The 26382-nt window shown below is 39.4% G+C and overlaps 1 protein-coding gene across 1 annotated transcript in view; it reads right to left on the bottom strand.

Annotated features, from left to right (window-relative positions):
• The window catches only part of GADL1 (glutamate decarboxylase like 1), a gene marked incomplete at its 5' end in the record, with an annotated part of 134763 nt that extends 109387 nt beyond the window's left edge, over window positions 1-25376 (bottom strand). The window contains 2 exons of the mRNA XM_079795485.1: window positions 3708-3880; window positions 25340-25376. Coding sequence (XP_079651611.1) covers window positions 3708-3880; window positions 25340-25376 — 210 coding nt within the window. The remainder of the gene's footprint in view (window positions 1-3707; window positions 3881-25339) is intronic.
• Between the last annotated feature and the right edge of the window lie 1006 nt (window positions 25377-26382).

Genomic DNA, 26382 nt, shown 5'->3' with positions numbered 1-26382 from the left:
GATGGGGGAATTATATCATCATATTTGTGTTTTGGATAATAGCTTTTGTTGCTATGTGGAGATTCCAAGTAAAATTGGAAATAAAGGTTACTGTAATAAATCAGGCAAAAAAAAAGGTGGCAGGCTGGATGAGGGCGGATACTATAAGAATGAAGTATTTCTAGAGATATTTGAAATGCTAAATCAATAGAACTTAGAAATCAATTTCACAGTGAGGATGAGGGATAGGAATAACCAAGGACAATCCTGAGGTCTCTAGCTTGCATGCATGGGTTGATGGTGGTGACAGGGAGAAGCATCCGGTATGGGTGGGGATGATGAGTTCGGAGAATGTTTAGTCTAAGGATTCTCAAGACATCCAAAGGGGTGTAGCAGTTGGTCTGAATCTCCTGTGAAATATGAGGAAGAGAGGTTCAGGCATACACCATGTAATCTAACATGGTTAACACAGCTCAGAGAGAACCTACAGCAAAGAGGAAAAGGTGCAGAATCTCAGTGAGTAATGCCAACACTTAAAAAATGGGCAAAGGGAGAGGGGCTCATGTGTGAGGTGGGGGACGTGATGAAGAAGCAGGGAGAATCCTAGAAGAGTTTAATGCTATTAACACAAGGAAAAAAGAATGTTCTGAGAAGAAGAACATAGTCATCGCTGTCAAATCCTAGTGAGAAGCCAAATTAGATAAAGACTGCGAAGTGCTCATGGGTGTTGTCAACAAGGAGGTGTTCTTGGCAAGAGCAGTGTGACTTAGAGGTAGGAGTGGAGGCCAGATTGCTGTGAAATGAGGGTGTAGGAGGTGAGGAGATAGAGGGAGGGGGGCGGGAGACAATTTTTTAAAAGTTTGGCTGTGGAGGGGAGGAGAGAGACAGGGGAGTAGTCAGGAAGTGAGGAGACTAAGTGGTGGGAGGTTGTGGGAAACAGGAGGAAATATCAAGTTGTCCAAGAGGTATGAAATCAGCCTCTGATGTTAGGACTACAACAGGCAGAGGTAAATCAAAAGTAACAGAAACAATAAGAAGAATTAACTAGTGATACACACAACAACATGGATGAATCTCAAATACATTTTGCTGAGGGAAAATAGCAAGATTCAAAAGGCTATGTGTGATATGATTCCACCTATCTGACATTCTGGAAAAGACGAAAACCACAAGGACAAAAAACAGAGTAATCGCTGCCAGGGTCTAGAGTTGAGGGGAGGGTTTGACTATAGAGGGCATAAGGAAATTTGGGGGGGTGATAGAACTATTCTATATCTTGATTGTGGTGATGGTTCCATGAATTTTCAAAACTCATAGAACAGTACACCAAAAAGAGTAAAATTTTACTGAATGTAAATTATGACTTTTTTTTTTTAAAGGCAGCTAAGAAAGTGTGTTGGGTACTAGAAGTGATCATCTCACGAAGTGTGGGGATGTATAAGCAGGGAACTTTATTTTTTAAAAAAATTTAAGTTAAATGTATTGGGGGGACATTTGTTAATAAAATTATGTTTCAAGTGTACATTTCTATGATACCTCATCTGTACATTGAGTTGTGTACCCACCACCCAAAATCCAATCTTCTTCCATCACCATATATTTGACCTCTTTACCCTTTAGTAACCCCCACCCCTGTCACCTTTTAATGGTACCCTGTTGGATCTCTAACAAAGTAGGCTAAGTTAGTGGCATAAGAACTTCACTCCCTCCCTCCACCCCACATAGCTTTCTATCCACGTTCACATGGATAGTCTACACATCTGCTATATTGTGATTGACTTGTGTTTCCTTAATTGATAACTTAGGATCATAAGCCTACCCTTCTCATCTTATCTCCTATTAGTTCCCTATATGAACACTTTTTTTTCTAGGCAAAATGGTCCCCTTACTATGTTAAATGCATCTTGTTCTTTTACAACTCTCTTTCCATATTTAACTTCCTGCTTTCTTCAGCACACAGAAGCTGACTTCTCTGCGCCCATCAAAATCTTACTTAACCTTCACATTCCACCTGAGAGCTCAAAGTGCCCACCGCTCTGTGAAATCCCCAAAGTCAGCCCCAGTCACAGAGCATTTATCACATTCTTATGGGACCCCCTCTTCTCTTTTCCAACGAAAACTTATTCTTCCAATTAGATTATAAATTCGGTTCAAAGCTGAGCCTTTCTCTTATTTTTCTCTATATTTCTCTGGGCTAAATATAATGTCTTACCCATAACTAACACTCAATTAATATTTAATTACTACATAAAGGCCAATTTAAAAAAAATCTTACCAGAGGAGCAGTGTGCTCCAAAGTAAAGCAGGTGCAAAATAATTCACAAGTACAGATAAGACCATAAAATAGGCAATTATAAATATATAATTAGGAAATATCAGTGATTTTGCCTTGAACATAGCCATTCAAAAGTTCACAATTCATTTAAATCTATTTTGGTATTAGTTTTCCCAAATGCATGTGATCAAAAATTCAGAATACATTCCGCTTCATATTCAAAATGTTTTTTAAATGACTTTTATTTCCGACTAATAGAATTGGAATAAAAATCTCTCCATCTCTATTTGTTGACCCATTTGTTGGTAACCCAATTCACACATAAATGGTGATCAATGAGAGAAAGGATAATTTGGGGATTTTATGAAACATATAGAGGAGTAAGTAGTTAAAGGCACAGACTCTGACGCCAGACTGCCTGGGTTTCAGTGCCAGCTCTGATGCTTACTAGCATGTGATCTTAGGCAGAGTACTTGACCACTTTGTATCTCATTTTTTTCCTCATTTATAAAATATAGTTACTAAACAGTACCTGCCTCTTAGGGGGCCTTAAGGATTAAATGAACAAATACATATGGCATGTATTTGCGCTTTGTGGCCTTATATGCCTAAGTTGTGGAGTCCCAGACAATCTCCCAGCAAATAATGACTGTTAAGAGTTAACCCTTCCATTCCTGGCCAGTGTGGCTCAGTGGTTGAGCATAGACCTATGAACCAGGAGGTCATAGTTCGATTCTCCTTCAGAGCACATGCCAGAGTTGTGGGCTTGATCCTCGGCAGGGGGCATGCAAGAGGCAGCCAATCAATGATTCTCTCCCATCATTGATGTTTCTATCTCTCTCTTCCTCTCCCTTCCTCTCTGAAATCAATTATACATATATATAAACTAGAGGCCCAGTGCACAGATTCGTGCACCGGTTGGGTCCCTCGGCTTGGCTTGTGGGGATCAGGCCACAACCGGCTCCCCAATACCCCCCAAGGGGTCCCGGATTGCTAGAGGGTGCAGGCCAGGCCGAGGGACTCCACCAGTGCACGATCAGGGCTTGGGAGGGACTGCAGGAGGGTTCTAGGGCATGTCCAGCCCGTCTTGCCCAGTCCCAATTGGCTGGACTCCAGCAGCAAGCTAACCTACCGGTCGGAGCGTCTGCCCCCTGGTGGTCAGTGCTCATCATAGTGACTGGTCGAACAGTTGAACAGTCGGACACTTAGCATATTAGGCTTTTATTACATAGGATATATTTTTTATTTTCTTAAAATGCTAACCTTTCCAGGAAAGCAGATATGGGGTGGGGAAGACAAATGCAACTTTAGTATCTGGGAAGCCCCTTGAAACAAAGGTATAGAGGAAATTCAGTGTGCACTTCCCATTTCCCTTACATCTAGCCATCCAGATTTTTGGGGAAAAAGCATCTTTCCTCATTCCTGGGATTGCTTACAGACTCTTTACTTTTACCTTCTCATTGACATCTGTCGCCTTTAAAACCACCTCTTCCATTATTAGCCTCCAGGCCTCTTCAACAAACTTTTCTCCTGCCTTTGCGTCTGTGGTGGGACCATTCAGTATGACCCCGTCCACGAGAACAGCGCTCTTCTTAGTTGGAACCATCTCTTGTTGATCAGTATCTCCTGGAAGCACACACAAAAAAACCACTGTGTATGAGAGATAATCTAAGTAGACCACAACAAAACACAGGGTCAAAAATGAGTCACCACCCCAGCTTCAAATGGCATGGTTTACTGTATTTTAATACATTTGCAGCATTGAAGCTGACAGTTTCTCATATGGTGCTCAAGAGTGGAGTTAGGGAAAGAAACCTCTATGTTCCATTCCTGCAGCATCTTGTTCAGCATCAGGGAGTGTGGATGAGCTCAAATAATTTAAATTCAACCGATTTTACCCACTCTTACAAACACCTTTCAAAAGATCTTGGTAAACACAAAGCCCATGTCTACTGCATGAACACACCCTTTCTTGTAATTTCTTAAGGATCTCCCGCTTAAATCTCCTCAGCCATTTCCTACTGAAAGAAGACAAAAGAAAATGTAAGGCATGATGGTTTGCATAAACCCGTATGTAATGGCTTTAAACTTCTCAAACTTGCAGTTTAGGCCTAGGCGGAAGGATGGAACAGGACATTTTTAGGACGACACAGCTGCCGGTCAGTGACTAACGGTTAAAAGTCAGCATCAAAATTTATAGCTGAGAATAAAGGACCATCCTCCACAAAAATAACATTGACAACTGAATCCAGATATCCAATCAATATCTGCTACACGTGTTGATTTGTTTGTTTTTCTTTGTCTAAATAGTACCTCTCTCCTCCTTATAATGTTCATGTTCACTTAGTTGTGTTAATTGAGAGAAACAAGTTTTGGAAGTATTTCTCAGCCCTGCACCTAGCCCAGTGCCTTACGTATACTATCTAAAACTGCCTTAAGAATGCTGATGGTCTAACTGTATTTCAAATATATTTATATTTATTGAGGGCTCTAAGAGTATTAACATGTATTATGCTGTTGAGTTTGTCTTCTCCTCAACATTAAATGTTTTGATAAAGTCCTGAGGTGTATAAACTCTTTCTTTCTATTGCTGCCAAACTCAAATGGTATCCCTAGAGGCAGATGGAAATGTCACAGGAACATTCCCCAACTTGGGAAAGATGGGACCTGCAGTGAGAGATCATACTTTATCCTCACACTGAAGGCTGAACCATCCAGAGCTCCGATGTTAGATTTTCGTTCCATCCCTCACATTCACTTATCTTACACTTGAAAGGATGTATTTAACATGGTTTAGGGCTGAATGCTGAAGCAATAGAATTTCACTTTTAGACGGAAATGCTTTACACCTAAAGGCACTTTCCTCCCCCCAATTTTAGGTCCTAAAAATAAACTGGAAAAGAGGACAATTATTCAGGAAACCCTGGTTATGTCAGTAGGCAGTGCTATTATTAAGCACACAGAAAAAGTTAGTGATTTTTCTACCTCATTAGTAGGATTGTGGGTTTTTATTGCCCAGGGAATAGCAGCCTCTCAGATGAGTCTCTCCTCTCTCCTCCCTCTCTCCCTCTCTCCCTCCCTCCTTCTCTCTCTCTCTCTCTCTCTCTCTCTCTCTCTCTCTCTCTCACACACACACACACTAAAAAATGTCAAATACCGACTTGCAATTACTGAAATTGGAATTAAAATGATCTGTCTCCATAACAACAAATTAAAGAAATGCCCATAATTCATACAATTATTTAGAAGGAAATACTATAAAAACTGGGTATAAATTATTCCTCTTTTCTTGATAGATATGTTTCATTTCTACTGCCAAATGGCATCACGTGACTCTTCCTCCCCCTGCATTTTCCCAAATGGGAAAAGACCCTCTGGAGATTGTACAGTAGGTCACACTGTGATCTTTGGGGACGCAACCCTAGGACTTCCAATCTAACTGCTGGAGTTATAGTGGTTAATAAGAGACTTTCAATTGAAGGAATCTTCCATGTAGCCAGAATATGACTTCTTTTTATTACATTCTTTCCTGAAACCATCAAATACTAGTCCAGACCACCATCAATGCTTACATTAGTGCAGCAGCCTCCCAACTGACCCCCCAGCTCCACCTATACCCTGCATGCCATGTGGACTAATCTCAACATGGTAGCTCCTATGTTCCTTTGAAAAGATAAATCAGATCACATGATGACTACTGTACTCAAACCATTCAATGGCCATTTATCTCATTAAACCAATGACCAAGTCCTTATAATGGCCTCTATGGCCCTCAATGAGCCACTTTCCCATTATCTCTTGGACCACAAGCTTCATCTCTTATTTCTATCCTCTAAGCTCACCACTTTGGCTTCTTCAATATTCTTCCATTTTTTCTTAAATACCAGCTTCTCAACAAGGCCTTCCTTGATAACCCTACTTAAAATCGCAACCGCTTATTTCCCCCTGCATTCTCTCTCTCCTTTATTTGTTGCAGACTCTAATAAATGCTCTAAAGAAAATTACCTGAATGACTTGATAGAATACAGACAAGAAGTTATTTTAGAACCTGGTCAGGGAAAAGCATTCTGAAGAAGCCACATTTGAACTGAGACATGAAAGAGGAGATGGAGCCAGACCTGGAAAAAGAGACTAGTCCAGGTAGAAGGAAAAGAAAATGCAAGTAATCGGTAAATTGGCCTCTTAAAGAAATAGAAAGAGATTAATGTGGCTCAAGTGTGAGAACAAGGAGAAGGCAGGAATAAGTGAGATTTGGAGAGACAGACAGGAGCAGATCAGGTAAGGTATTTTATTCTAAAAGCAACAGGAAGCCATTTAAAGGGCTCTAAACAGAGGAGCAACATGATCTAGTTTGCAGTTATAAAAGATTACTCTGACACCATGAGGATGATGGACTGTCAGAGGCAGATGTGGAAATAGGGACATTGCTTAGGAGACTACTGTAGAAGTCCAGGCAACAGATCATGGCAGCTTTGATCTGGAAGGAGGCAGCAGAAATGTAGCAAAGTGGGAGACATTTTGGCGGTAAAGCCAAGAGGACTTGCTGATGAAGTAGATGTAGGGGGTCAAGAAAACAAAAGAACCTCAGGTGACTCCTGGGGTTGGGGCCTGAGACACCAGGGAAATGCTGGGGGCCATACTGATATGAAGGCCACTGGAAAAGGACAAGTTGGGTAAGTGGGTGGTAAGGTGGGGGTAGAGTATCAAGATTTTTTCACTGATTAGTAGAAAACGCTTATGATGGGATAGAAACAAACGTCATGGCAAGAACATTTGTGACAAAAAAGTAAGCAAACATGAACTAGGCAGAAAAATGTATGCGTCTGTCTGTGTCCAGGAAACCTCAAGAACTGCTGTTTGTCCAAGGGGCAGGGTCTGTAAGTGGGAAAAGTGACTACTGAGAAGGAGGCATGGTGACTGATCTTACAGGAGCTTGAATGGAGACTGAGGAATTTAGATGTTACCAGTACTTGGTAGGTAACGAGCAGCCATTGAGAACTTCAGACGGAATAGGAGAGTGATTCAGAAAGATGCAGTGAGTACTCCTGTAGCGTTCAGATGGGAAAACAAGAACTGGAGGTGGGGAGATTTGATGGCAATAATCCAGGCCAGGGAGAGGGAGGACATGAATCCGATAAAAGACAAGACAGTAGGTTTATATTTATTTTAATCTCTCCCCTACAATAGTGTTCTCAAAAACTTGGATCCAAGAATCCTGTGTCTTTTAATGAGCCCTGCCTGTCCATGGGTAGGATAGTTTTCTATCCTCCAGTAACTCTGTGTTCTAAAATGATCGTTAGATGAAAACGTTACAGAATAAGATAGGAACAAAATCATTTTGTGCATCCATGCATTGGCTCCTCCCTTGCAAAGGGTGGATGAAAATATAACATTTCTGGGAAGTGACATCTTCCCATCACCTAAGGTTTTATTTTATGAGGTCCTGTTGCATTAGCATCTGGGATGCCAGTGAAATGATGATTCGGATTCTGTTGAGACACCAAGGCATTGCCTTCAACAAAAGAACTGGGTCCATGAACATCATCTATTCTCTACGAGGACAAGCTCCTCAGAAGGGGATCTCTGAAACAGCCCCCTCCCCCGCCTCCCCTCCCAAAATAAAGCAGCTGCCCGTGCCCTGTCAATGGTCAATTAATGCACGGTGCACCATAAATCCTATCTACTGATTTTTAATTTCAAAAATATTGTCTTTTCACTGGATACCGGGCCAGTAACTGGGTAACCTTCTGATATTTTTCAGAGGAGTAAGTTTTCCAGAAACAACTATCATCTATTCCTATTGCTTGAGTAAACAGTACTTAACAAACTTTGTATAAGGTTGTTGTCATACTGATAGGAAGCTCTTAGGAACCCCCTACCCCCACCCCATCCTCCTACCTTTAAACCTTATGAACTTTTCTGATGGGTACAAGTTCAGTTGGGCTCCAGGAGAAAACTGGATTTGGCAAACCTGCAGGGTAAATTGCAGCCCAGGCTGTAGAGCTTGGCTGTGGATGATGTACTTTTATTGGGCTCAGAGGGAGCTATTCCTCCAAGGTGCAATGTGTTCCCCAGGAGCCGTACACTGTGTCTTCCTTCGCCTTCAGTAGCCACTGTCAGTTCCTGCGGCCATTTCCCCCTCTGTCATCTTGGCTTCTTGTCCTCTCTGAGTCTTCACCTTGCTTCTTGTCTACATATGTTTGTAAAGCATCAGATTTTACTTGTTGCTTTATCAGTGATGCCTGTCTTTTCTGAGATTTAATACCAATAGGTAGAATGCCCAATTTTAGTTTGCTTGTTTTCTTGGGGCGTTGTTGGCCTAACCAGCATTGAACTGGAGCCACCCTTCCCCCAGGACACTGTCTTGGGCGGCACCATCAGTTAAGGTTATCTGCTTTTCTGGGTATCTCCAAGTCCCAACTATTCCATATCTCCGCAATTGCCTTGGCTCCTATCTTTCCCAAGGCCTAATTATTTAGCTCTCTCTCTACTTCTGTGACTTCTCCAAGATCCTTTCAATATACTCCCCCTCTTAGTGAGTGAAAGTCATTCTATATTCTGTGAAACTAGGGAACCATAACTAATACTCTGAATAACTTGGCATCTTTAGGCATTTCAACTAAGGAAAGTTAAAACAACTAGACACACCTTACTATAAGTATACTCTCTGGTTCCTTAGAGTCTCCCATGTATTTGTATTGTTCTCCAAAGCTGGAAGGTCACCCAGTCACAATCAGAAAATAAATATAGTATTTTCTTCTTTCTCTTTTGAAAAAACATTCCACTTAAGTATAAGTCTGGATGCTTGAGGTCAATGGGTAGAGTACTATCTTAGCAAAAAAGAATCTAGAACAATACTGCCAAAAAGAAATATAAAACAAGCCATTGTGTGACTTTCCTTTCTAGAAGTAGTATGGCAAAAAGGAAACAAACAAAACAAAAAAATACAACTGTACTTACTAAATAATAATTAACATTTATTAGACCAGGAACTGAACTAGGCATCTTATATGAATTACCTTATTTAATCCTCATAATAAATCTATGATGAAGATACCGTTATTAACTTCATTTTTCAGATAGGGAATTTGAAGCCAGAGAGATGAAAAGAATTGTCCACATCACATAGCTAGTAAGTGGTAGAGTCAGATGTTAAAGCCAAACAACCTAAGTTCAGAAGTGATGTTATTACTACATTATTACCTTTTTCACAAAAAGCAAACAAGAAAATATTGCTTCTTGTGCCTCATAAACCACACTAAACTATCTGAACACATATTTTGTATTCCGAAGCAAGAAGTGATTATCTTGGAACTATGTATTAAGTTGCAATGTGATGCAATTTACTATATAGTTTTAAAACCAATTTGCTAAGTGTTGACTTCAGGATTTTAAATGTATTCCACTTAACCAGCAATTTAAATGAAAATTTAAATAAATGCTATAAATGGCTGCCTTGTTTGCATGATTCATTGATTAACTCTGATATGAGGCTTATCTGTACTCAGGGTTCAGTCTCCCAGCCTTGGCCTTGGGAAGATCCTCTTCTAGGTGAGTGAGGGCAATTACTCTCAGCTTCTTGGTACCTCAACACACATACTGTGAGGCCATCCTAAAATGCAGAAATCTGCATTTACCAGAACCCTTTTGTGGAGTTTATTAAATGTAATTGGAAAAAATATACTATGAAGCTGCTTGGAATGGCAGTAAGATACAGCTCAAAGAAAAAAAAAATAGATTATCTAAACTTCCTTCCAAAGAGGGAAGGCAAATGCATTGCTAAGTGGGATATACAAATTTGGGGTCAGACATGAATTGCTCAGTGATATAGATTTTCCTTCTTATCCTTTAAGCCATATAGAATTAGCTTTACCTGCATATAAAATCAGAGCAAATATTCTAAAAAAAAATTTTACCTGGGAGCCAACACAGTCACATAAACTATATTATAGATGATGCCCCTGATATGACAAAAGCAGGAGCTCTGGGGATGCCCACATGTCTCATTGCTACTCTGGTGTTGCTAAATGAAATATTCACAGAATAACACACAAACAGATCATAAAGACTTGGCATAGGTTATGCCACAGCTGATACCCACTCTTGCATGGCTTTGTATCCATCCAGAATTTGTGCCAAGGTTGCTTTTGCCAATTTTGTGTAGGAACATGGGATCTTAGAGCTTGACAAGCATTTATAGATCATTTAGCAAATGTTCTCATTTTTTTTAATTTAAGGGAACTGAGATTTACTGGCACACACAGTGTTTGATGCTTTGACATGCTCTTCTACGGATCTGTCAGAGCCTCTCAGGGTTGTCCACACTTTACCTCTCATAAGAATGTAGAGCTTATTTCACATAATAATTGTTAGCATTTATTTAGCATTTACTATGTGCCAGGTTTTTAGGAAGTCCTTCATAAACAGTAGTACATTTATCACACATAAGAACCCTGTGAAAACACAAACAACTAAAACTCACTCTGATTAAGTTAAGCAGACAAATAATTTATTGGGAGGGTGCATGTTTTCTAGAGTCGTGTAACAAATTACCACAAAATTTAGTAGCTTAAAACAACAATGATGTATTATTTCTCATGATGCTATGACTTAGCTGGGTTATTCTGCTGGTCTTATCTAGGCTCACTCACACAATTGATCAACTTGCGTGTTGGCTTGGAGCTGAGCTTAGCTGGGAAGATTGGGATTGCTGAACCTCTCTATCCACATGGATTTTCATTACCAAAGAGATTAGATGGCCTTCTTCACAAGGTACAAAAGATACAAAGTAGTGAAGGCACTCATGTCACATGCTTTTGCACAAATCATCATACACTTTATGAAAGAAGAATCAAACCAATTCTACAAATACGGAAATGAGAATCAGAAAGGTTAGTTAACTTGATGAAGATCATATAGCTGGTGTAGTAAATAGCAGAGCTAATATTCAAACCATAATTGATGTAACGTCTCTTCTTTTTTCATTAAACCATGCTTCCTCTTTCATCAGGGAGATTGGACTAACACACACAAAACAATAAAAAAACAATTAACTACTAAACTGGCATATTGTATTGAACACTTCTGGGCAAAACTGTCATCATATGTATGTTCCACAATTACTTTCTAAAATTCTGTTTTGTTGTGCCATCAGCTTGAAAAATAAGGCCACCGATGAAGAATATTAGGAAATTGAATTTTTCATAGATTTTCTTTCTCCTCTATCACTGCTTCATACAAATTAGGTACTGAAATAAAACGAGCTGATGGCATAACAGAATATACCATGATGAAAATACATATGAAGAAAATAACTTCCTTGAATGTATTCTTTGACCCACATAGCATCTGAAACAACAGATATGTCATAAATGTCCACTAAGTCTCTATCGATTGTGCAAGTCAATACAAAGCATTAGGGGATCAAACAACAAAGGACCAAGAATACTGAGTTGGGAATAGACTTATCAGCTAAGAAACTCAAAAAAAGGGAGGACTTAGCAATATATTTCATGGGCAAAAAATGGAGTGTGGAATTTTAAGATTTGTCAGTGCTGCAGCTAAATCACCAAAACAGATTTTAATATTTAACGATGGCTTGCTGACATCAAATAATTCAGATAGTTGCTCTGTAACATTTCCCATTAAGAGCTCCTGAATGCTGAAATTTTTAAACACTGCACCAAGACATCTCAGATGCTGGTGGAAACAAAGAAACAAACAAACAAACAATCCAATTCTGATTTAACCCGTATTTTGCAGGGATGACTTCTGACTTTTAATTATCTGCTCTGACAATATGCATAGAAGGAATCCTCTGGAATTTGAGATGGGGGAGTTTTAGTTGAACTCTAGCCCAATGTAGTTCTGTAAGTAGTACTTTAGTACATTCTGATTAAGCATGCTCTCAGCTAAATGATGCACAACAATGACTTGCCATACTCTGTCAATGATTCTATGGCTAATGCCAGTTTTTCAATTAAATTCCTATTCATGTAATTAACATAAATCACCTTCCAGCATTTCTGAAAGTGTTCCTCACAACACACTCAACCCACTTCAGGCATAGAAAGCTATGTTATCTCAAGAGCACCTCTGTACTATTTTGCTTAAACAAAAAGTTTGTAGCCAGGAATTAATGAAGGAATAATTCAGCTTCAAATGATCATATGACTGGTTGACATTTGCCACCCATTGCTTTTCCCCCTTTAAAGAATGGAGAACTTATCTACTAAGCCTCACTTACCATGGGGCACTTCATCAGGAGACCTAAGACCAGCTTTGTGCATATTTATCTTTGGCAATTACACTGCTAAAGACAGTGCCTGTTTCCATGGCGGTGGCTCAAGCACCACTTTCATGTATTGCAAGGCTATTTGTGGCACCATTACCGTTATGACACTCAAATATACTGAGAAAACATAGCATCTTTATTTTGGTCCCTAATTAATCTTGTCTTCCCTTGAGTACCCATTCCTGGAAAGAGGTAACAAAATTTATTTTATTTAGTCCAACCTACTTAAAATTTGGTCAGATATAATAAATTGAACAGTCCCTTTGGGCAATGCTCAGTTTTACTGGGTGAAAGTGCTTGACCCCTCAGACTTCCATTCCCCACCTCACCTAGTACTGTTCTTAATGGTTTCTAGTTACATGGAGAGAAAAGCATGTGTTACTCAACTTTAAGATGGAGGAAGAGTGGTAGGTCCTTGAATCAGTGTGGTGTCCACTGGCACCTTTGTCTCTGGGCAATCTCACTTATCTACGTCTTTACACCTTTCCCATCTGACAATCAGGGCTGAGGCATAATCATGGTCTCTTTTCTCTCATCTTGGCCAGGTACTAGGGGTTCTTGCTGTTGAGGGTAGTATCCTCTGGGCTTATGCCACATCCTTAATCAGGTATCTCATCAGGCTCCCCAGTAGAAAACAATGCAGGTCCATCCCCTGGTTTCTGCCTTCCTCCTTATCAGAGTGGGATTATGGGAGGATCAAGAGTACACAATCCTGCTACCTTCCTTCGAGGGTCCTTCTGAGTCACCTCCACTGCTTAAGGAACTAAATCCAGCCTCTCCCTCTCCATCTGACTAACTGAACCTTCACTTTTGCTTGGAATTAGTTCCAAGGTGGTCTTGTTTTAGGTGATGTTGGTCAAGATCTCTGTTGTTGTCTTCAGTATTTCCATAATCTACTACCCCTCCCTGCCCTTGACTTGGATCGTAAGTAATAAGAAATAGAGACCAGGTCTTTCAACACTTGCTTCTCATGCTTCAATCTCTCTCTCTCTCTCTCTCTCTCTCTCTCTCTCTCTCTCTCTCTCTCTCAATTTAAAAAATATATATTTTTATTGATTTCAGAGAGGAAGGGAAACCTCCTGATTCATAGGTTGACACTCAACCAGTGAACAACACCAGATGGGCTCAATCTCTTTTTCTCTCCCCATTATTAACTCAGATTATAGTGGAGATTTTTTTTATTGCCTCTTCCTACATTAACTATTGCTTTTTGGGATCCTAACTTCATGGATAACTTTTAAAGGTGTAAAAGGGTATCGTCTCTGTGCTAAGAACAAAATTGCAGGATTATGTCTTCTAAGCCTAGTAGATCATGTTAAAGGGAAAATAAAAGAATTTAGAAAGCCCTATCTCAAGGCAATAGCCTGACTTGTAAAACTATTGTTTTGTTTTGAAACTCTTATTTTGGCCACTGGAACCTAAACAGTAATTGTTTTTCTCTTTGCATTCTACCTGTAAAGATCATATTCTCTCCCAGGAATACAACTGCTGGTAAAGAAGAGCAAGGTATTCAGAAAGAGCAGAAAAGCATAATTATATTATTTTGAATCTGCTCTAAAATTGGATTGTGATGAGGGATGCACAATTCTGCAAATTTACTAAAAATTGCATTGCACATTCAAACAGGCGAATTTTATAATATATAAGTCAGTCCTCAATAAAGCTCTTAAAAGTGTAAAAAAGAGTGAGAGACAGTTCTTCAGCACCTTGTAAGCTGTGCTGTGGGCCTCGTAGTGGTGATGCTGGTGGGAGCAGTGGAAACAGAACAAGTTAGGAGAGAAGATGCAGTCATTGTTCTCTCCCCCAGAGTTAGAGGTCAATCATACTCCCAGTGAGAAGAAAGCTAGGCTTTTCCTTTAAACTGGAACTTACCTGCCAACTTTGTTTACATGTGTACCTCTTGAGCAATAAAATGTTATCGGAGGGTTCAAATCATGAGCACGAACTATAATTAATCATGTATATGTTTACATAAAAATATTTTTTCCATTTATACACACTCTTCTTACCTGGCCATTGCAAATATCTAGAACATTTACAAGAATACAGATGAATTCAAAATAAATAGAAAGTTGTCAATATAACAAATAATTATAAACTCTTCTCATATAGACCTTTTTCATACCTCATTCAGAGGCAATCTACCTTATATTATGTACAATTCCAACCTCTTGTGTGATAAACGACAACAACAACACACACACACACACACACACACACACACACACACACACAAGAAGATGAGATAACCATGTTACAAGCAATAAATTGGAGGAAGTGTGGCAAGTGATGATTAAAGATGCTACTATGATTTATGAGAGAAAAGAAAATATAGTGGACACCTACAGGAGACTATAATGAGGGAAATACAAACAATATAAAAGAAGATGCAGGAACTCAAGAACAGAAATCTGACATCATTCAATGAAGGAACAAGCAGCTGGGCACATCTCAGCTCTTGAGAAATGTTATAATATTATCCAGTGCTCACAATGGCAATGCCAAGATATACAAAAGAAGATTAAACTTGTTCAGGGAGGCAAGCATATTTTTAAATTATTTTATAAATATTTATATCCTTAAATATCATTTTTGTTTATTTGTTTTTTAGTTTTTAAATTGGATTTTCTTTTTTTGTAGTGGTAAAAACATATAACATAAAATTTACTTTGTCCATTATTTTTAAGTTTATAGTTCACTATGTTAAGTATATTCACATTGTTACAATACAGGTCTCCAGAACTTTTTCATCTTCAGAACTGAAACTCTATACCCATGAAATACTTATCCTTCTTTCCCTCTTCTCCCAACCCTGGTAACCACCCTTCTACTTTCTGTTTCTATGAATTTGACTACTCTAGGTACCTCATATAAGTGGAATCATACAATATTTGTCTTTGTGTGATTGGCTTATTTCACTTAGCATAATGTCCTCAAGGTTCATACCTGTTGTAGCATGTTATGGGGTTTCTATCTTTTTTTAAGGCTAAATAATAAGCTTTTATGTCTATATACCACATTTTGTTTACCTATTCATCCATTGATGGACATTTGGATTGCTTCCATCTCTTGGCTGTCATGAATAGTGCTGCTATGAACTTGGGTGTGCAAAGATCTCTTTGACACCCTGTTTTTAATTCTTTTGGATGTTTATCTACAAGTGGGATTACTGGATTGTATGATAGATATATTTTTTTTTAATTTTGGGGAACCTTCATATTGTTTTTCATAGCAGTTGTATCATTTCAGAATCTCACCAACAGTGTACAAGAGTTCTGATTTCTCCACCTCAGCCTCAACACTGTTATTTTCTGTTCTGGGAGGTTTTTTTAATAGTAGCCATTCTAATAGGAGTGAGGTGGTTTCTCATTGTGGTTCTGATTTGCATTATTCTGATGACTAGTGATATTGAGCATCTTTTCTTATACTTCTTGGTCATTTGTATATCATCTTTGAAGAAATGTCTGTTCAATTCTTTTGCCTTTTTAAATTGGGTTACTTGATTTTTGTAGGTGAGTTGTAGAAGTTCTTTATATATATTCTGAATATTAACTTCTTATCAGATATAAGAAGCACAAATATTTTCTCCCATGTCATAGGTTACTTTTTCACTCTTTGTTTGTATCCTTTGATGTACAACAGATTTTAAGTTTGATGTATTCTCATTGGTCTCCTTTTACTTTGTTGCCTAATGCATTTTTGTCACATCCAAGAAACCATTGCCAAGTCAAATGTCATGAAGATTTCCCCATGTTTTCTTCTAGGAATTTTATAGTTTTGAGTTTTAAGTATAGGTCTTTAATTATTTTAAGTTATTTTGTATATTGTATAAAATAAGAATACAACTTCATTGTTTTGCAAGTGAATATCCAGTTTTCTCAATACCTTTTGTTAAAGAGACTATCCTTTCCCTATTGAGCAGCCTTGTCACCCTTGGTGGAGATCATTTGACCATATACATTAGGGCTTGTCTCTATGGTCTCTGTTCTATTGCATCGGTCTATCTGTCTGTCTTTCTGCCAGTACCACACTGTTTTGATTATTGTAGCTTTGAAATACGTTTTGAACTCAGAAAGTGTGAGTCCTCCAGCTTGTGTTGTTTTTCAAAATTGTTTTGGCTAACAGGGGTCCCATGAGATTCCATATGAGTATTAGGATAAATTTTTCTATTTCTGCAGAAATTGCTCTTGTAATTTTGATACAGATTATGTTGAATCTGTAGTTCACACGGGTATATAGGTGTTTTAACAATAATATTTTAATCCATGAACCTGGGATGTGTTTCCACTTATTTGTGTCTTGTTAAATTTCTCTAAGCAATGTTTGTAGTTTTCAGTGTACAACTCCTTTATAACTCTTATACTCATGTGTAAGTATTCTTTTTTTATGCTATTGTAAATCTTATAAGTTTCTTTATACAAATTTTAAATGTTTGATGTTTAAAGTGATTACCAGTATATATTCCTAGAAGTGGGATCACTGGGTCAAATCAGAAGGAATACATGCACCTTATGTTTATAGCAGTGCAATTTATAATAGCTAAAATTTCAAGACAACCCAAGTGCCCAACAGCAGATGAGGAGATAAGAAAGCTGTGATACATTTACAAATGGAATACTACATGCCTGTAAAAAAGAAGAAACTCTTACCATTTGTAACAGCAAGGATGGGCCTGGAGAGTATTATGCTAAGTGAAATAAGCCAATCAGAGAAAGGTAAGTATCACATTATTGCACTCATATGTGGAATAAAATGAGCAAAATAAACTGATGAACAAAATCCAGAGACATAGAAGCATGGAACAGACTAATGAATGGTCAGAAGAAAGGCAGGGGTGGGTGGTGGGTGGGGAGTGATTAACCAGGGAATTTATATGCATATACACATAGTTATAGTCACAGACAATAGTGTGGTGAAGGCTTGGGAGGGTGGGTGCAGGGTTGAGAGGGTCAATGCGGAAAAAAACAAAGGGGACATCGGCACTACTTTCAACAATAAAGATAAATTTAAAAACATAAAGTGACTAGCAGTGAGAGAGACATCTGTGGAATAGACAAGTGGTTCAAATCCTTCAACTCTAAATATTCTATTTTCTCACCCAACTCCAAATCCTTCCATATCTCAGTCTACAAATGTTTGCCATTCCACCACCAATGAGGAAACGAAAGGGAACAGCAAAGATGCATTCCATGGTATTCTCTTGAGTCTGAAGACCAACACTTTTGGGATCCATCTCTAGCATGAAGGGCCCCAGACAAAAATCACAGAAAAGGCAACGTTAAGTTAAGTATTTAAATCACATCTAGCAACGAGGAACAAAGCTCAGCCAGGGCAAGAGAATGCCTGCTCTGTGATAATTCCATTGCATAATAATTTTGTGATGTATTTTTCATAAAATAAATATCAGGTGAAAACTAATGTTGAGGGTCTCTCTCTGTGATTCATTTCATGTGCAAGTCTTCAGTGCCTGTTGAAGGGCTAGTCCTTAGACTAGTGATGGCAACAGATGCAGGACCAACTTCAGTTCCCTAAACCCATCTGAGATAGACTCTGTCCTTGCACAGACTCAGGAAGATATTGAGCTCATTCATCATAATTTAAGAGTAGCAGGGGGAAAAAAATCTATCTTCCATGCTACATTTTTTCTATTGTATTCTCTCTTTGTGCTGTTTCAGTTTTGAGCAGGAAGAATCTTAAAAATCACTGTCCCTTTTTCAATTACTCTATTAGGACTCATAGGAGTCCAAGATCTCCTTTCCTCGTAATAGAATGCATTTGTTATTTGGTTTGGAGGATTTATTTAAAATAAATCTATTTCCAAACAAACTCCCCATGGAGTTGCATGAATATTTACCCATGTAATTCAGTTTGATAAAATTATTGAGGGAGGAAGGTAGGACATACTTATCTTCAATGTGCCAGGTACTTGACATATGTTCTCATAAAATCCCATGAGGTAAGTAGTGTTGTCTCTTATCTTCCATTGCATCAGTCAATGAATAAACTGTTGTCTTGGTCTACAAGGAGCAAAGCTCAAACCTTTTCCTTTCTCCTCCTGTTTGTTCAACAGCAATTTGACCAAATGCAATTTGGTCAAGATGATCATTTGTCAGAAAAATAAATATTTCTTGTCATTGCATTTCCAAAGATTGGTAATGCTTATGCACATCTAGGCAAATTTTCAACTATATATTTTGCCTTAAAACATTGTTAATCCTTTTCTAGAATTGTAGAGCTCTCCCCCAACTCTTTTTTTGGCTATATATTTTGAATTAATTTTTAGTCAGTTATTTTTCCCTCTATCTTGTTTGTTATAAAAATGTTAAAATCACCTCAGTATTCAGCAATAGGGGGTTAATAAGAACACATTTAGATGTCAGTGTAAGGATTTGTATGAATAATAAAAATGACATCCATGCCCATGTAAGATGATAAAAATCAAACCAGATGAATACAGCTGGAAAGCCTGGCCTAAATTGAATGAGAAAAACATTTAAGCCAAACAAAGCCCCATCCCAACCCTCTCCCCTACCAAATTATTATTTTTCTTTTTTTCTATCAGAGCACTGAAGACCCCCTACAGAAAATACAGATAAGAAGAAACTAAGAAAAAAAATACATTATTCACTCAATCTTGCACAATTACTTTTAATCCCCAAGTGTGTATTCTTTCTGCTCCAGTTCCATAAGTATAAATGAATTACTATTTTTCAACAAAATGGACTCCTACTGTACAAACTATTCTACAATCTATTGTAATTTAAGTAACCCAGCATTTATAATTTTCAAACTAAACCGTATTTCTAAACATTATTGCATTCCAACTACTAATGGTAGAGAAGAAATAATTGCCTGAAAATTAAATAAGAGATCAAAAGTAAAATAGAACAAAATATAAAATTTTCTGAAAACAGATTTTAAAAAGGGGCTTAAAAAATTAAAAGTTTTCAAAGCTGCCAGATAATACTCCCAAATTACTAATACTTAAACTAATTGGTAAACGATGATATCAATTTTTAACCAACTCATTATAATGCTTAATTAAGTTAATGCAAAAAATGAGATGAATATAAGAAGCTCAGTAAAATGATTTACTGTCTAATAATAAAAAGCCTAATAGATAAAATGACTTCATGGTTGTTTCTATAATTTAAGGATTAGACTAAGAAATGTAACTTAGACAAGTACAAGAGCTGGAGTTCAAAAAAAGGCAATCTTCAATAAAAATGTTGAACCAGGAGAACAAAAGCAACAAAATTCAGTTTGTGGAGGATTCTATAGGTCAAGCCGCCCAGATTCTTCAACAGATAAATTATTAAGAATTAAAAAAGGACAGGAGGGTAAATCTAGATATTAAAAAATGGGTAACACTAAATTATTATGTTTAGGAAGACATACTTGGGCAGTTAAACTATAAAAAATGCAATTAAGTAAATACTATCAAAATCAGGGGAATGGTTACTTCTAGGGGAGGAAAACGGCTATCATTGGAATGGGGCACATAGGACATGTGCCCACGATGATGGGACAATTATATTTCTTCATCTGGGTGGTAGTCTTAAGCATACAAGATGATATCTAGGTGTTCTATATAAACCAATCTCTCATAAGCCGAAAAGAAGTTTAATGGACGCAAAACAGAACCAGTCATTGTGGAGTTTCAGCCTCAGGAATCATCACAAGCTCAATGTGAAGGGAAAGCAGGGAAGGAGAGAAAGGGGCTGTGCCAGAACCCATGAGTGTCAGGCGCCAAGTTCATGGAGAAGAATTCTATTTCTGAGATATAATTTTTTTCTAGCATTTCCCCTTTTCCATATCCATTCTACCACAGTGGGATGGAATGGGGTACCATCCTCAAATGAAGAGATCAGGACTTCTAGAGAAGAAGTATAGCAGGGCTGGATAACAGGGAGGGGATTAGAGTTCCTGTGAGGGAAAATCTCAAACACAGGGTGGTAGGGATTACCTTCAAGACTGAAAGGAGTCCCCCACTTGGAAGGGAATGGTGATGCTACTGGCAGATTCTAGAAAAAGAAACCCAGGACCCCTCTTCTCAGACAGAAAACTGAAGAAGCAATGAGAAATTAGAAAGAAAACATGATCATGGTGCTCCCTGAGATGTTATAAAAGAAACATTAAAACCTATGCCAAGTATATAAATATATAAGGTTAAAGGTTACTCATTCACACATATATTCCCAAAGAAGTGTGATTAAAAAAAGAAGAGGAAGCCTGGCCGGTGTGGCTCAGGCAGTCATGGTTCGATTCCTGGTCAGGATACACATCCAGGTTGTGGGCTCAATCCCTAGTTTGGGGTGTACAAGGGGCAGCGGTTCAATGATTATCTCTCATCATTAATGTTTCTATCTCTCTCTCCCTCTCCCTTCCTCTCAGAAATCAATAAAAATGTGTTGTTGTTTGTTTTTTAAAGAGGAAAAAGAAGAAACTATCCTGCTTTAAAGAGGTTCTTGTTCCTGGAACTAATCTTGCAAAGAAAGGATACTAAAAAAAGGATACTCAACAGTAGCCATCTTGAAAGCACAAAACAATTAGGAGACACTTACAAATTAGCTATTCCAATTACCTCATTGACCTCTACATCCAATTTTCAGAATATAGTAAGTTTATTTAAGGGAGCCCACTACCTGCCAGACAGTATAGTATTATGCTGTATATTATTCCTGATCTTTACATTCATTCTAAATGGTGGATATTTTTGTCCCTACTTTACAGATGAAGACACTGAGACTCCCAGAGGATAAATTCTTATCCAGAGATACACAGGAGGCATAGGCAGAGCGCTGTGCATTTTTCTCCTTCCTCTGTTCCCAGAGTTGCCCGCAGAGAAGCAGAGAACAGCAAGACCTACCATGGGTCTGCCTGCTCCACCTTCTAAAATGGTCTCACTGTGGTGACCTAAAAGAATGTGAGCACTGGTAAACCTGCTCTGAAAAAAAGGCTGTTAGAGAGCGAGTGCCATGGGACACACCGCCCTTTTCCCTCAGAAAGGCCAAGCTGCCTTTTATTCCCAGCAACCAGAGGGTTCCTACCCCCAGGGACAAGCCTAGACTGCTAGCCTGACACTAGAGATGGTGTGAGCCCCAGGCCTGTCATCAGTAGGAACCTTTAAATACTGACAGTCTTTCCTCCCAGCTTTCCCAGCCAAAGGAAGAGGAAAGAATGCTGCTGTCACTTTAATGAGCTTAGAGCCATATTCTAGGGTCCTTCCAGCATTCTTCCTATGATCCCTGCATTTGCAGGCAAAGGATGCTGCTCAAGTCACCTGTAGACATGCAGCATTATGGCCCAGGAGGAGGTACCAGGGGCCAGGAGTTAAGTGTTAGGAGTGTGGGGTCTGGAGGTAGAGGGCCGGAGTTGAATGTTCAGAGCTAATACACTAAGAGCCTCAGTTTTATTAAAAAAAAAAAAAATGCAGACAATGAGGAGGAAACTGGTCTTGCAGAACTTGTTATCTAAATGCAGAGGCCATGGAACCTTGAACAATGCACTGCCCTGGGGGTGGGGGGGGAGGGTTGTTATCACTGGCCCCAGGACAGATCATCGGATATGGCCTGGGGACCCCCAACACCTGGGGGCCTTCCTGTAAGCCCACGAAAGGGGGCGGAACCATAGCTGCAAGAGGAAGACACCAGAAGGTTATAAAAAGTGAAGCCCTCTGCGTGTTTCTTCACTCTGATTTGGAAATTATTCCCGGAGTCCACTAGTGTTAATAAATGGGGTCCCTCCCTTTCTCTAGGAAGCATGCTTGGTATTTCTTTGGACTTCTGTAACTACAATACTGGTTCCCCTCCCATTGACTTGTTAGGGATTAGTGAAGAGGAAGGATCAAATAAGATAGACTTGTAGCTCAGCATAGCAGATAGTAAGTGTTGAATAGATGTTCTTAACACTTCTGTCCTAAGTGAGAAGTGATCTATGGGCAATGAATTTGCCTGCAGTGGGTTTCATTTAAATGATTTAAAAAAAAAAAAAAAAAAAAGGTGCCCTAACCGGTTTGACTCAGTGGATAGAGAGTTGGCCTGCGGACTGAAAGGTCCCAGGTTCCATTCCTGTCAAAGCATGTACCTTGGTTGCAGGCACATCCCCAGTAGGGGGTGTGCAGGAGGCAGCTGATTGGTATATCTCTCTCATCAATGTTTCTAACTCTCTATCCTTCTCCCTTCCTCTCTGTAAAAAAATCAATAAGATATATTTTTTAAAAAAGGTAATGAAAACTAAAAGGGTTACAGAGAGAAAGAAAACCAAAAGATAAAGACGGGGCAAAAAAAATTATGCAGAAAATATGTTCCTGAATGTTATCGTTTTATACTATACCAGATTTATAACAGTACACAAAAGTCAGCTTTTCACAGCAAAAAGCAATTCTATCTTCCTCCATTAAAACTTGAAATTTGTTTCCATTTTAATAGTTTCAACAAGCATCAAAACGATGGATAAAATTAAAACAATGACTTTGCCCACCAAATTATGGGGAAGGTTTATTTCAAACCACAAAGGAAAATATTATTAAAGTCCAAAGAATTATTTATTTTAGTGGAATTAAAATCTGAATCTGCTGTAATTAACTGCCTAAACTTCTCTTGGATATACTATAGCAAGATCATAAACTCATAAACCGGGCGGTATCAAAGCATGAGGCGTAGAATAAGCATTCTCTATCTGAAATAGGATTCCTTGTGACTTTCTGCCATAATGTCGAGTCTGTAACAGATATCCTGCAACGCAGTTCAACACAGGCATATCATTTAACATACTGATCAGATGTCACCTTGCATGATCCTGTCATCTATACTTGGAAGTTTACTAAGTCTGACAGATACATATCCTGTACTCCTTTAAGATGGTATAGCAAACATTTGGCACAATTAGGTGTTATTAGACATGTTATTGCCTTATCGCCTGCTCAAGAATAACAGCAGCCTAAGCTTTCCAGTATTTTCTGGAGTTCAGATTTAAGGTTAAATTTCACACCTCACTATTCATATATGCCAACTATTGAAATCCTCAGAAACTACGGACATGCCTGGTTACAAGAACACATATGGAATGGACTGTGGAATCTCAGAGGGAAGGTGGGGGTGGGTGGATGGGAGGGAAGAGATCAACCAAAGAACTTGTATGCTTATATGCATAACCATGGACACAGACAATGGAGTGGTGAAGACTTGAGGGGGCTGGGGGCGGGTGGGGGTGGGGTGGGGGGAGGGGCTTGCTAGAAGGGGTCAATGGGGGGAAAAGGGAGACATATATAATACTTTCAACGATAAAGATTTTTTTAAATAAATAATTTAAAAAGTCTAATTACAGCCCCCCCACCCAAAGGAAGAATAGATACTTTTTTTTTTAAGTTTATATCAGAGTTCTAAGGTGTGTGGCTTTAAAACATAAATTAAGATTAAAAACAGTTCAGGGATAAGGTAGTCAGATACAATTTTCCTGCCCAACTGAGCCTCAAATTAGGAAGCCTGACATATTATTAGGACATTTTTAAATCAACAATATGATTTACACTTCTCAATTAGTTCTCAAATAGCCAGATGTCTTACATTACAGTGTGTGTTGACTTTAGGAACACAAAAGTGATAGTTTTACAATAGGCTCCAGTAGTTTAAAGTGCCAGTATTTTTATGCCTTATAATGAAAACAATAACAATGCAAATTAAAAAAAATTTTTAAGAGAATACAGAGCAGTTATGTGGGAACATTCCTTGGGACTATACAAGGAAGACATGAAATGTTTCTTGCAGCACTATGGTCCTTGCTTTGCCAACGCCTGTGCAGACTCCCAGCCCTGAAAATGACTGATCCCCAGGGAAGCCAAGCCAGTGTGCCTGACGCACCTGTGGAGCCCAAGCCCCCAGAGAGTTCCAACTGAACGCAGCTTCATTATCCAAAAGGGTTATTGATGCAAAGGGGAGTTATTCCTAGAGGAACACTCCTCCTAAAGGTCAACAACTAGCTAGTTAGTAAAATGCTCAGATAGCAATAATAATAAGAACCTTTCAAAGCAGAGGTTCTTAACCAGGAGGTACACGGAGGCGGTGAAGGGGTCTAGCTTGGAATCTTCAGCAAACATCCCAGCATGTATTATAGGTGAATTCGGATGGGAAAGGGGCTCAGAGCATTTCATCACACGTTCAAAGCAATCTGAGACCCTTGTGCCCATTATTGTACCGTAGGTCTAATGACTCCGAGTTATAAAGTCATTTTGGGGAATTCTGCTGCCATAGTGACTTCTTTGAGCAAGTCAAGTCCCAGTCTCCCACCCCCAAGCTTCAATCAGAAGTACATTAGGGCATCACCCACTCTGTGAGACCAAGGCAACCTCTTTTAATGCCTGTTTGTAGAGTAGTGGGTGGTGGTGGGAGGGCAGGGTGACGCTGTGCATGTCCCAAAGTAGAAGCAAAATCACCTTTCTTTCAGGGAAGGTATTTCTCTTGTGTCTAAGGGTACCCACAGAAGCACACCAAGAAGCCCTGAAACCCTATGCGTTTCAACAAACGGTATAATGTGCATTGTTTCAAGCGGTTCTCTGCTCTTTATATACGTTAACTTGTTTAATTCTAAAGGTAACCCTGAAAGATGCAGAAAGGGTGTAAAAAATCCACCAAGAGGAAGACTCCCAATCCATCCCAGCCACCTTACAGGGAAATGACCCTTCTCCTAGTTCCCTGTGCCAATCAGCAGTGGGGAGATTAAAGCCTGCCTGGGGGGGCCGGGGGGGCGCAGTTAAAGACTAAAAACAGCAGCCTCGCCAGGAGAGTCGTTACCTTCCACTGGGCACTCGGGGTCCTGGTCGCTGCTCATCGCTGCTCCCCAACACCTTGCTGCCCCCTGCGCGGCTCCCGCAGTCTCCACAGCGGCTGTGGTTGCTGAGGCAGCGCCCCGCTTGGGGACCAGCAGGTGCACCTGGGCAAGGGGAGGGGCCTGGATGCACGCAGGGCGCTTCTTTCACTTTGCCATCCCAGGCTTCAGTGCCAGCCTCCTGGAGACGGCTGCTCTCTGTTAATACTTGGTGTGAGACTGGCTGCACGCCACTCACTTGAGTCAGGGCCAGGGGCCCTCCGCCCTGGGGGAGGCATGGGGAATGTGTGTATTTGCCTGGGTGGGAATAGGCAGGAAGTACCCCCAGCAGCCCTTCTAGGCCAGAGGCTGGGCGAGGCAGGTAAGGGAAACTTGGTCCCTGATCTCCCCAAAGTCCAGCCTTTTGGAGTAACCACTTCGCCGGGTCTGATCTGGCCTGAGAAGCCCTAAGCTAAATGTGATGCCTGCTCAGGGGACCTCTGTTAGGGCATCTGAGGTGACCAGGATCCACTACCCATGCATTCAGTACTGCCTTGACATTTAAGAGTTCTACAAATGAATTCCTTTTCCCGATCGGATTTCAGACTTAAAATCCTGCACAATTCCACCTTTGGAGAAGGGAAAGGGATAGGCACCTTGCTGCTGGTGGTTATGAGCAAAAGGAGGTGGTGAATTAGAAAGGTGGAATATTTGTTTGGATTTTAGACTAAAATTTTCTCCACACGGTGTTTCTTCCAGCAAGCGCAGGGAAGTTGGGCGTTAGCCATGTTCCTATTGTAAATTTAAATTTAATCAGTGAGTGCTGCTTTTTTGTCATTCCTCCAACAAGCTTTATGTTTAAAGTGAAATTCCCTCAGGAGCTTTTAACTGAGCTGTTGATATGATAGGAGCAATCAGTTAATGCCACTTTGAAGCAAGTTTATGACAACTACATTAGGGAACTGCATATGTAATCCAGACCCTGCAACGGCTGAAAATAAAGATGCTGGTTTACTTTTGCACAGAGCCC

The sequence above is a fragment of the Cnephaeus nilssonii genome (assembly GCF_951640355.1).
Source record: "Cnephaeus nilssonii genome assembly, chromosome: 17".
In the NCBI taxonomy this organism is placed as follows: Eukaryota; Metazoa; Chordata; class Mammalia; order Chiroptera; family Vespertilionidae; genus Cnephaeus; species Cnephaeus nilssonii.
This window is presented reverse-complemented; position numbering and strand designations above follow the sequence as displayed.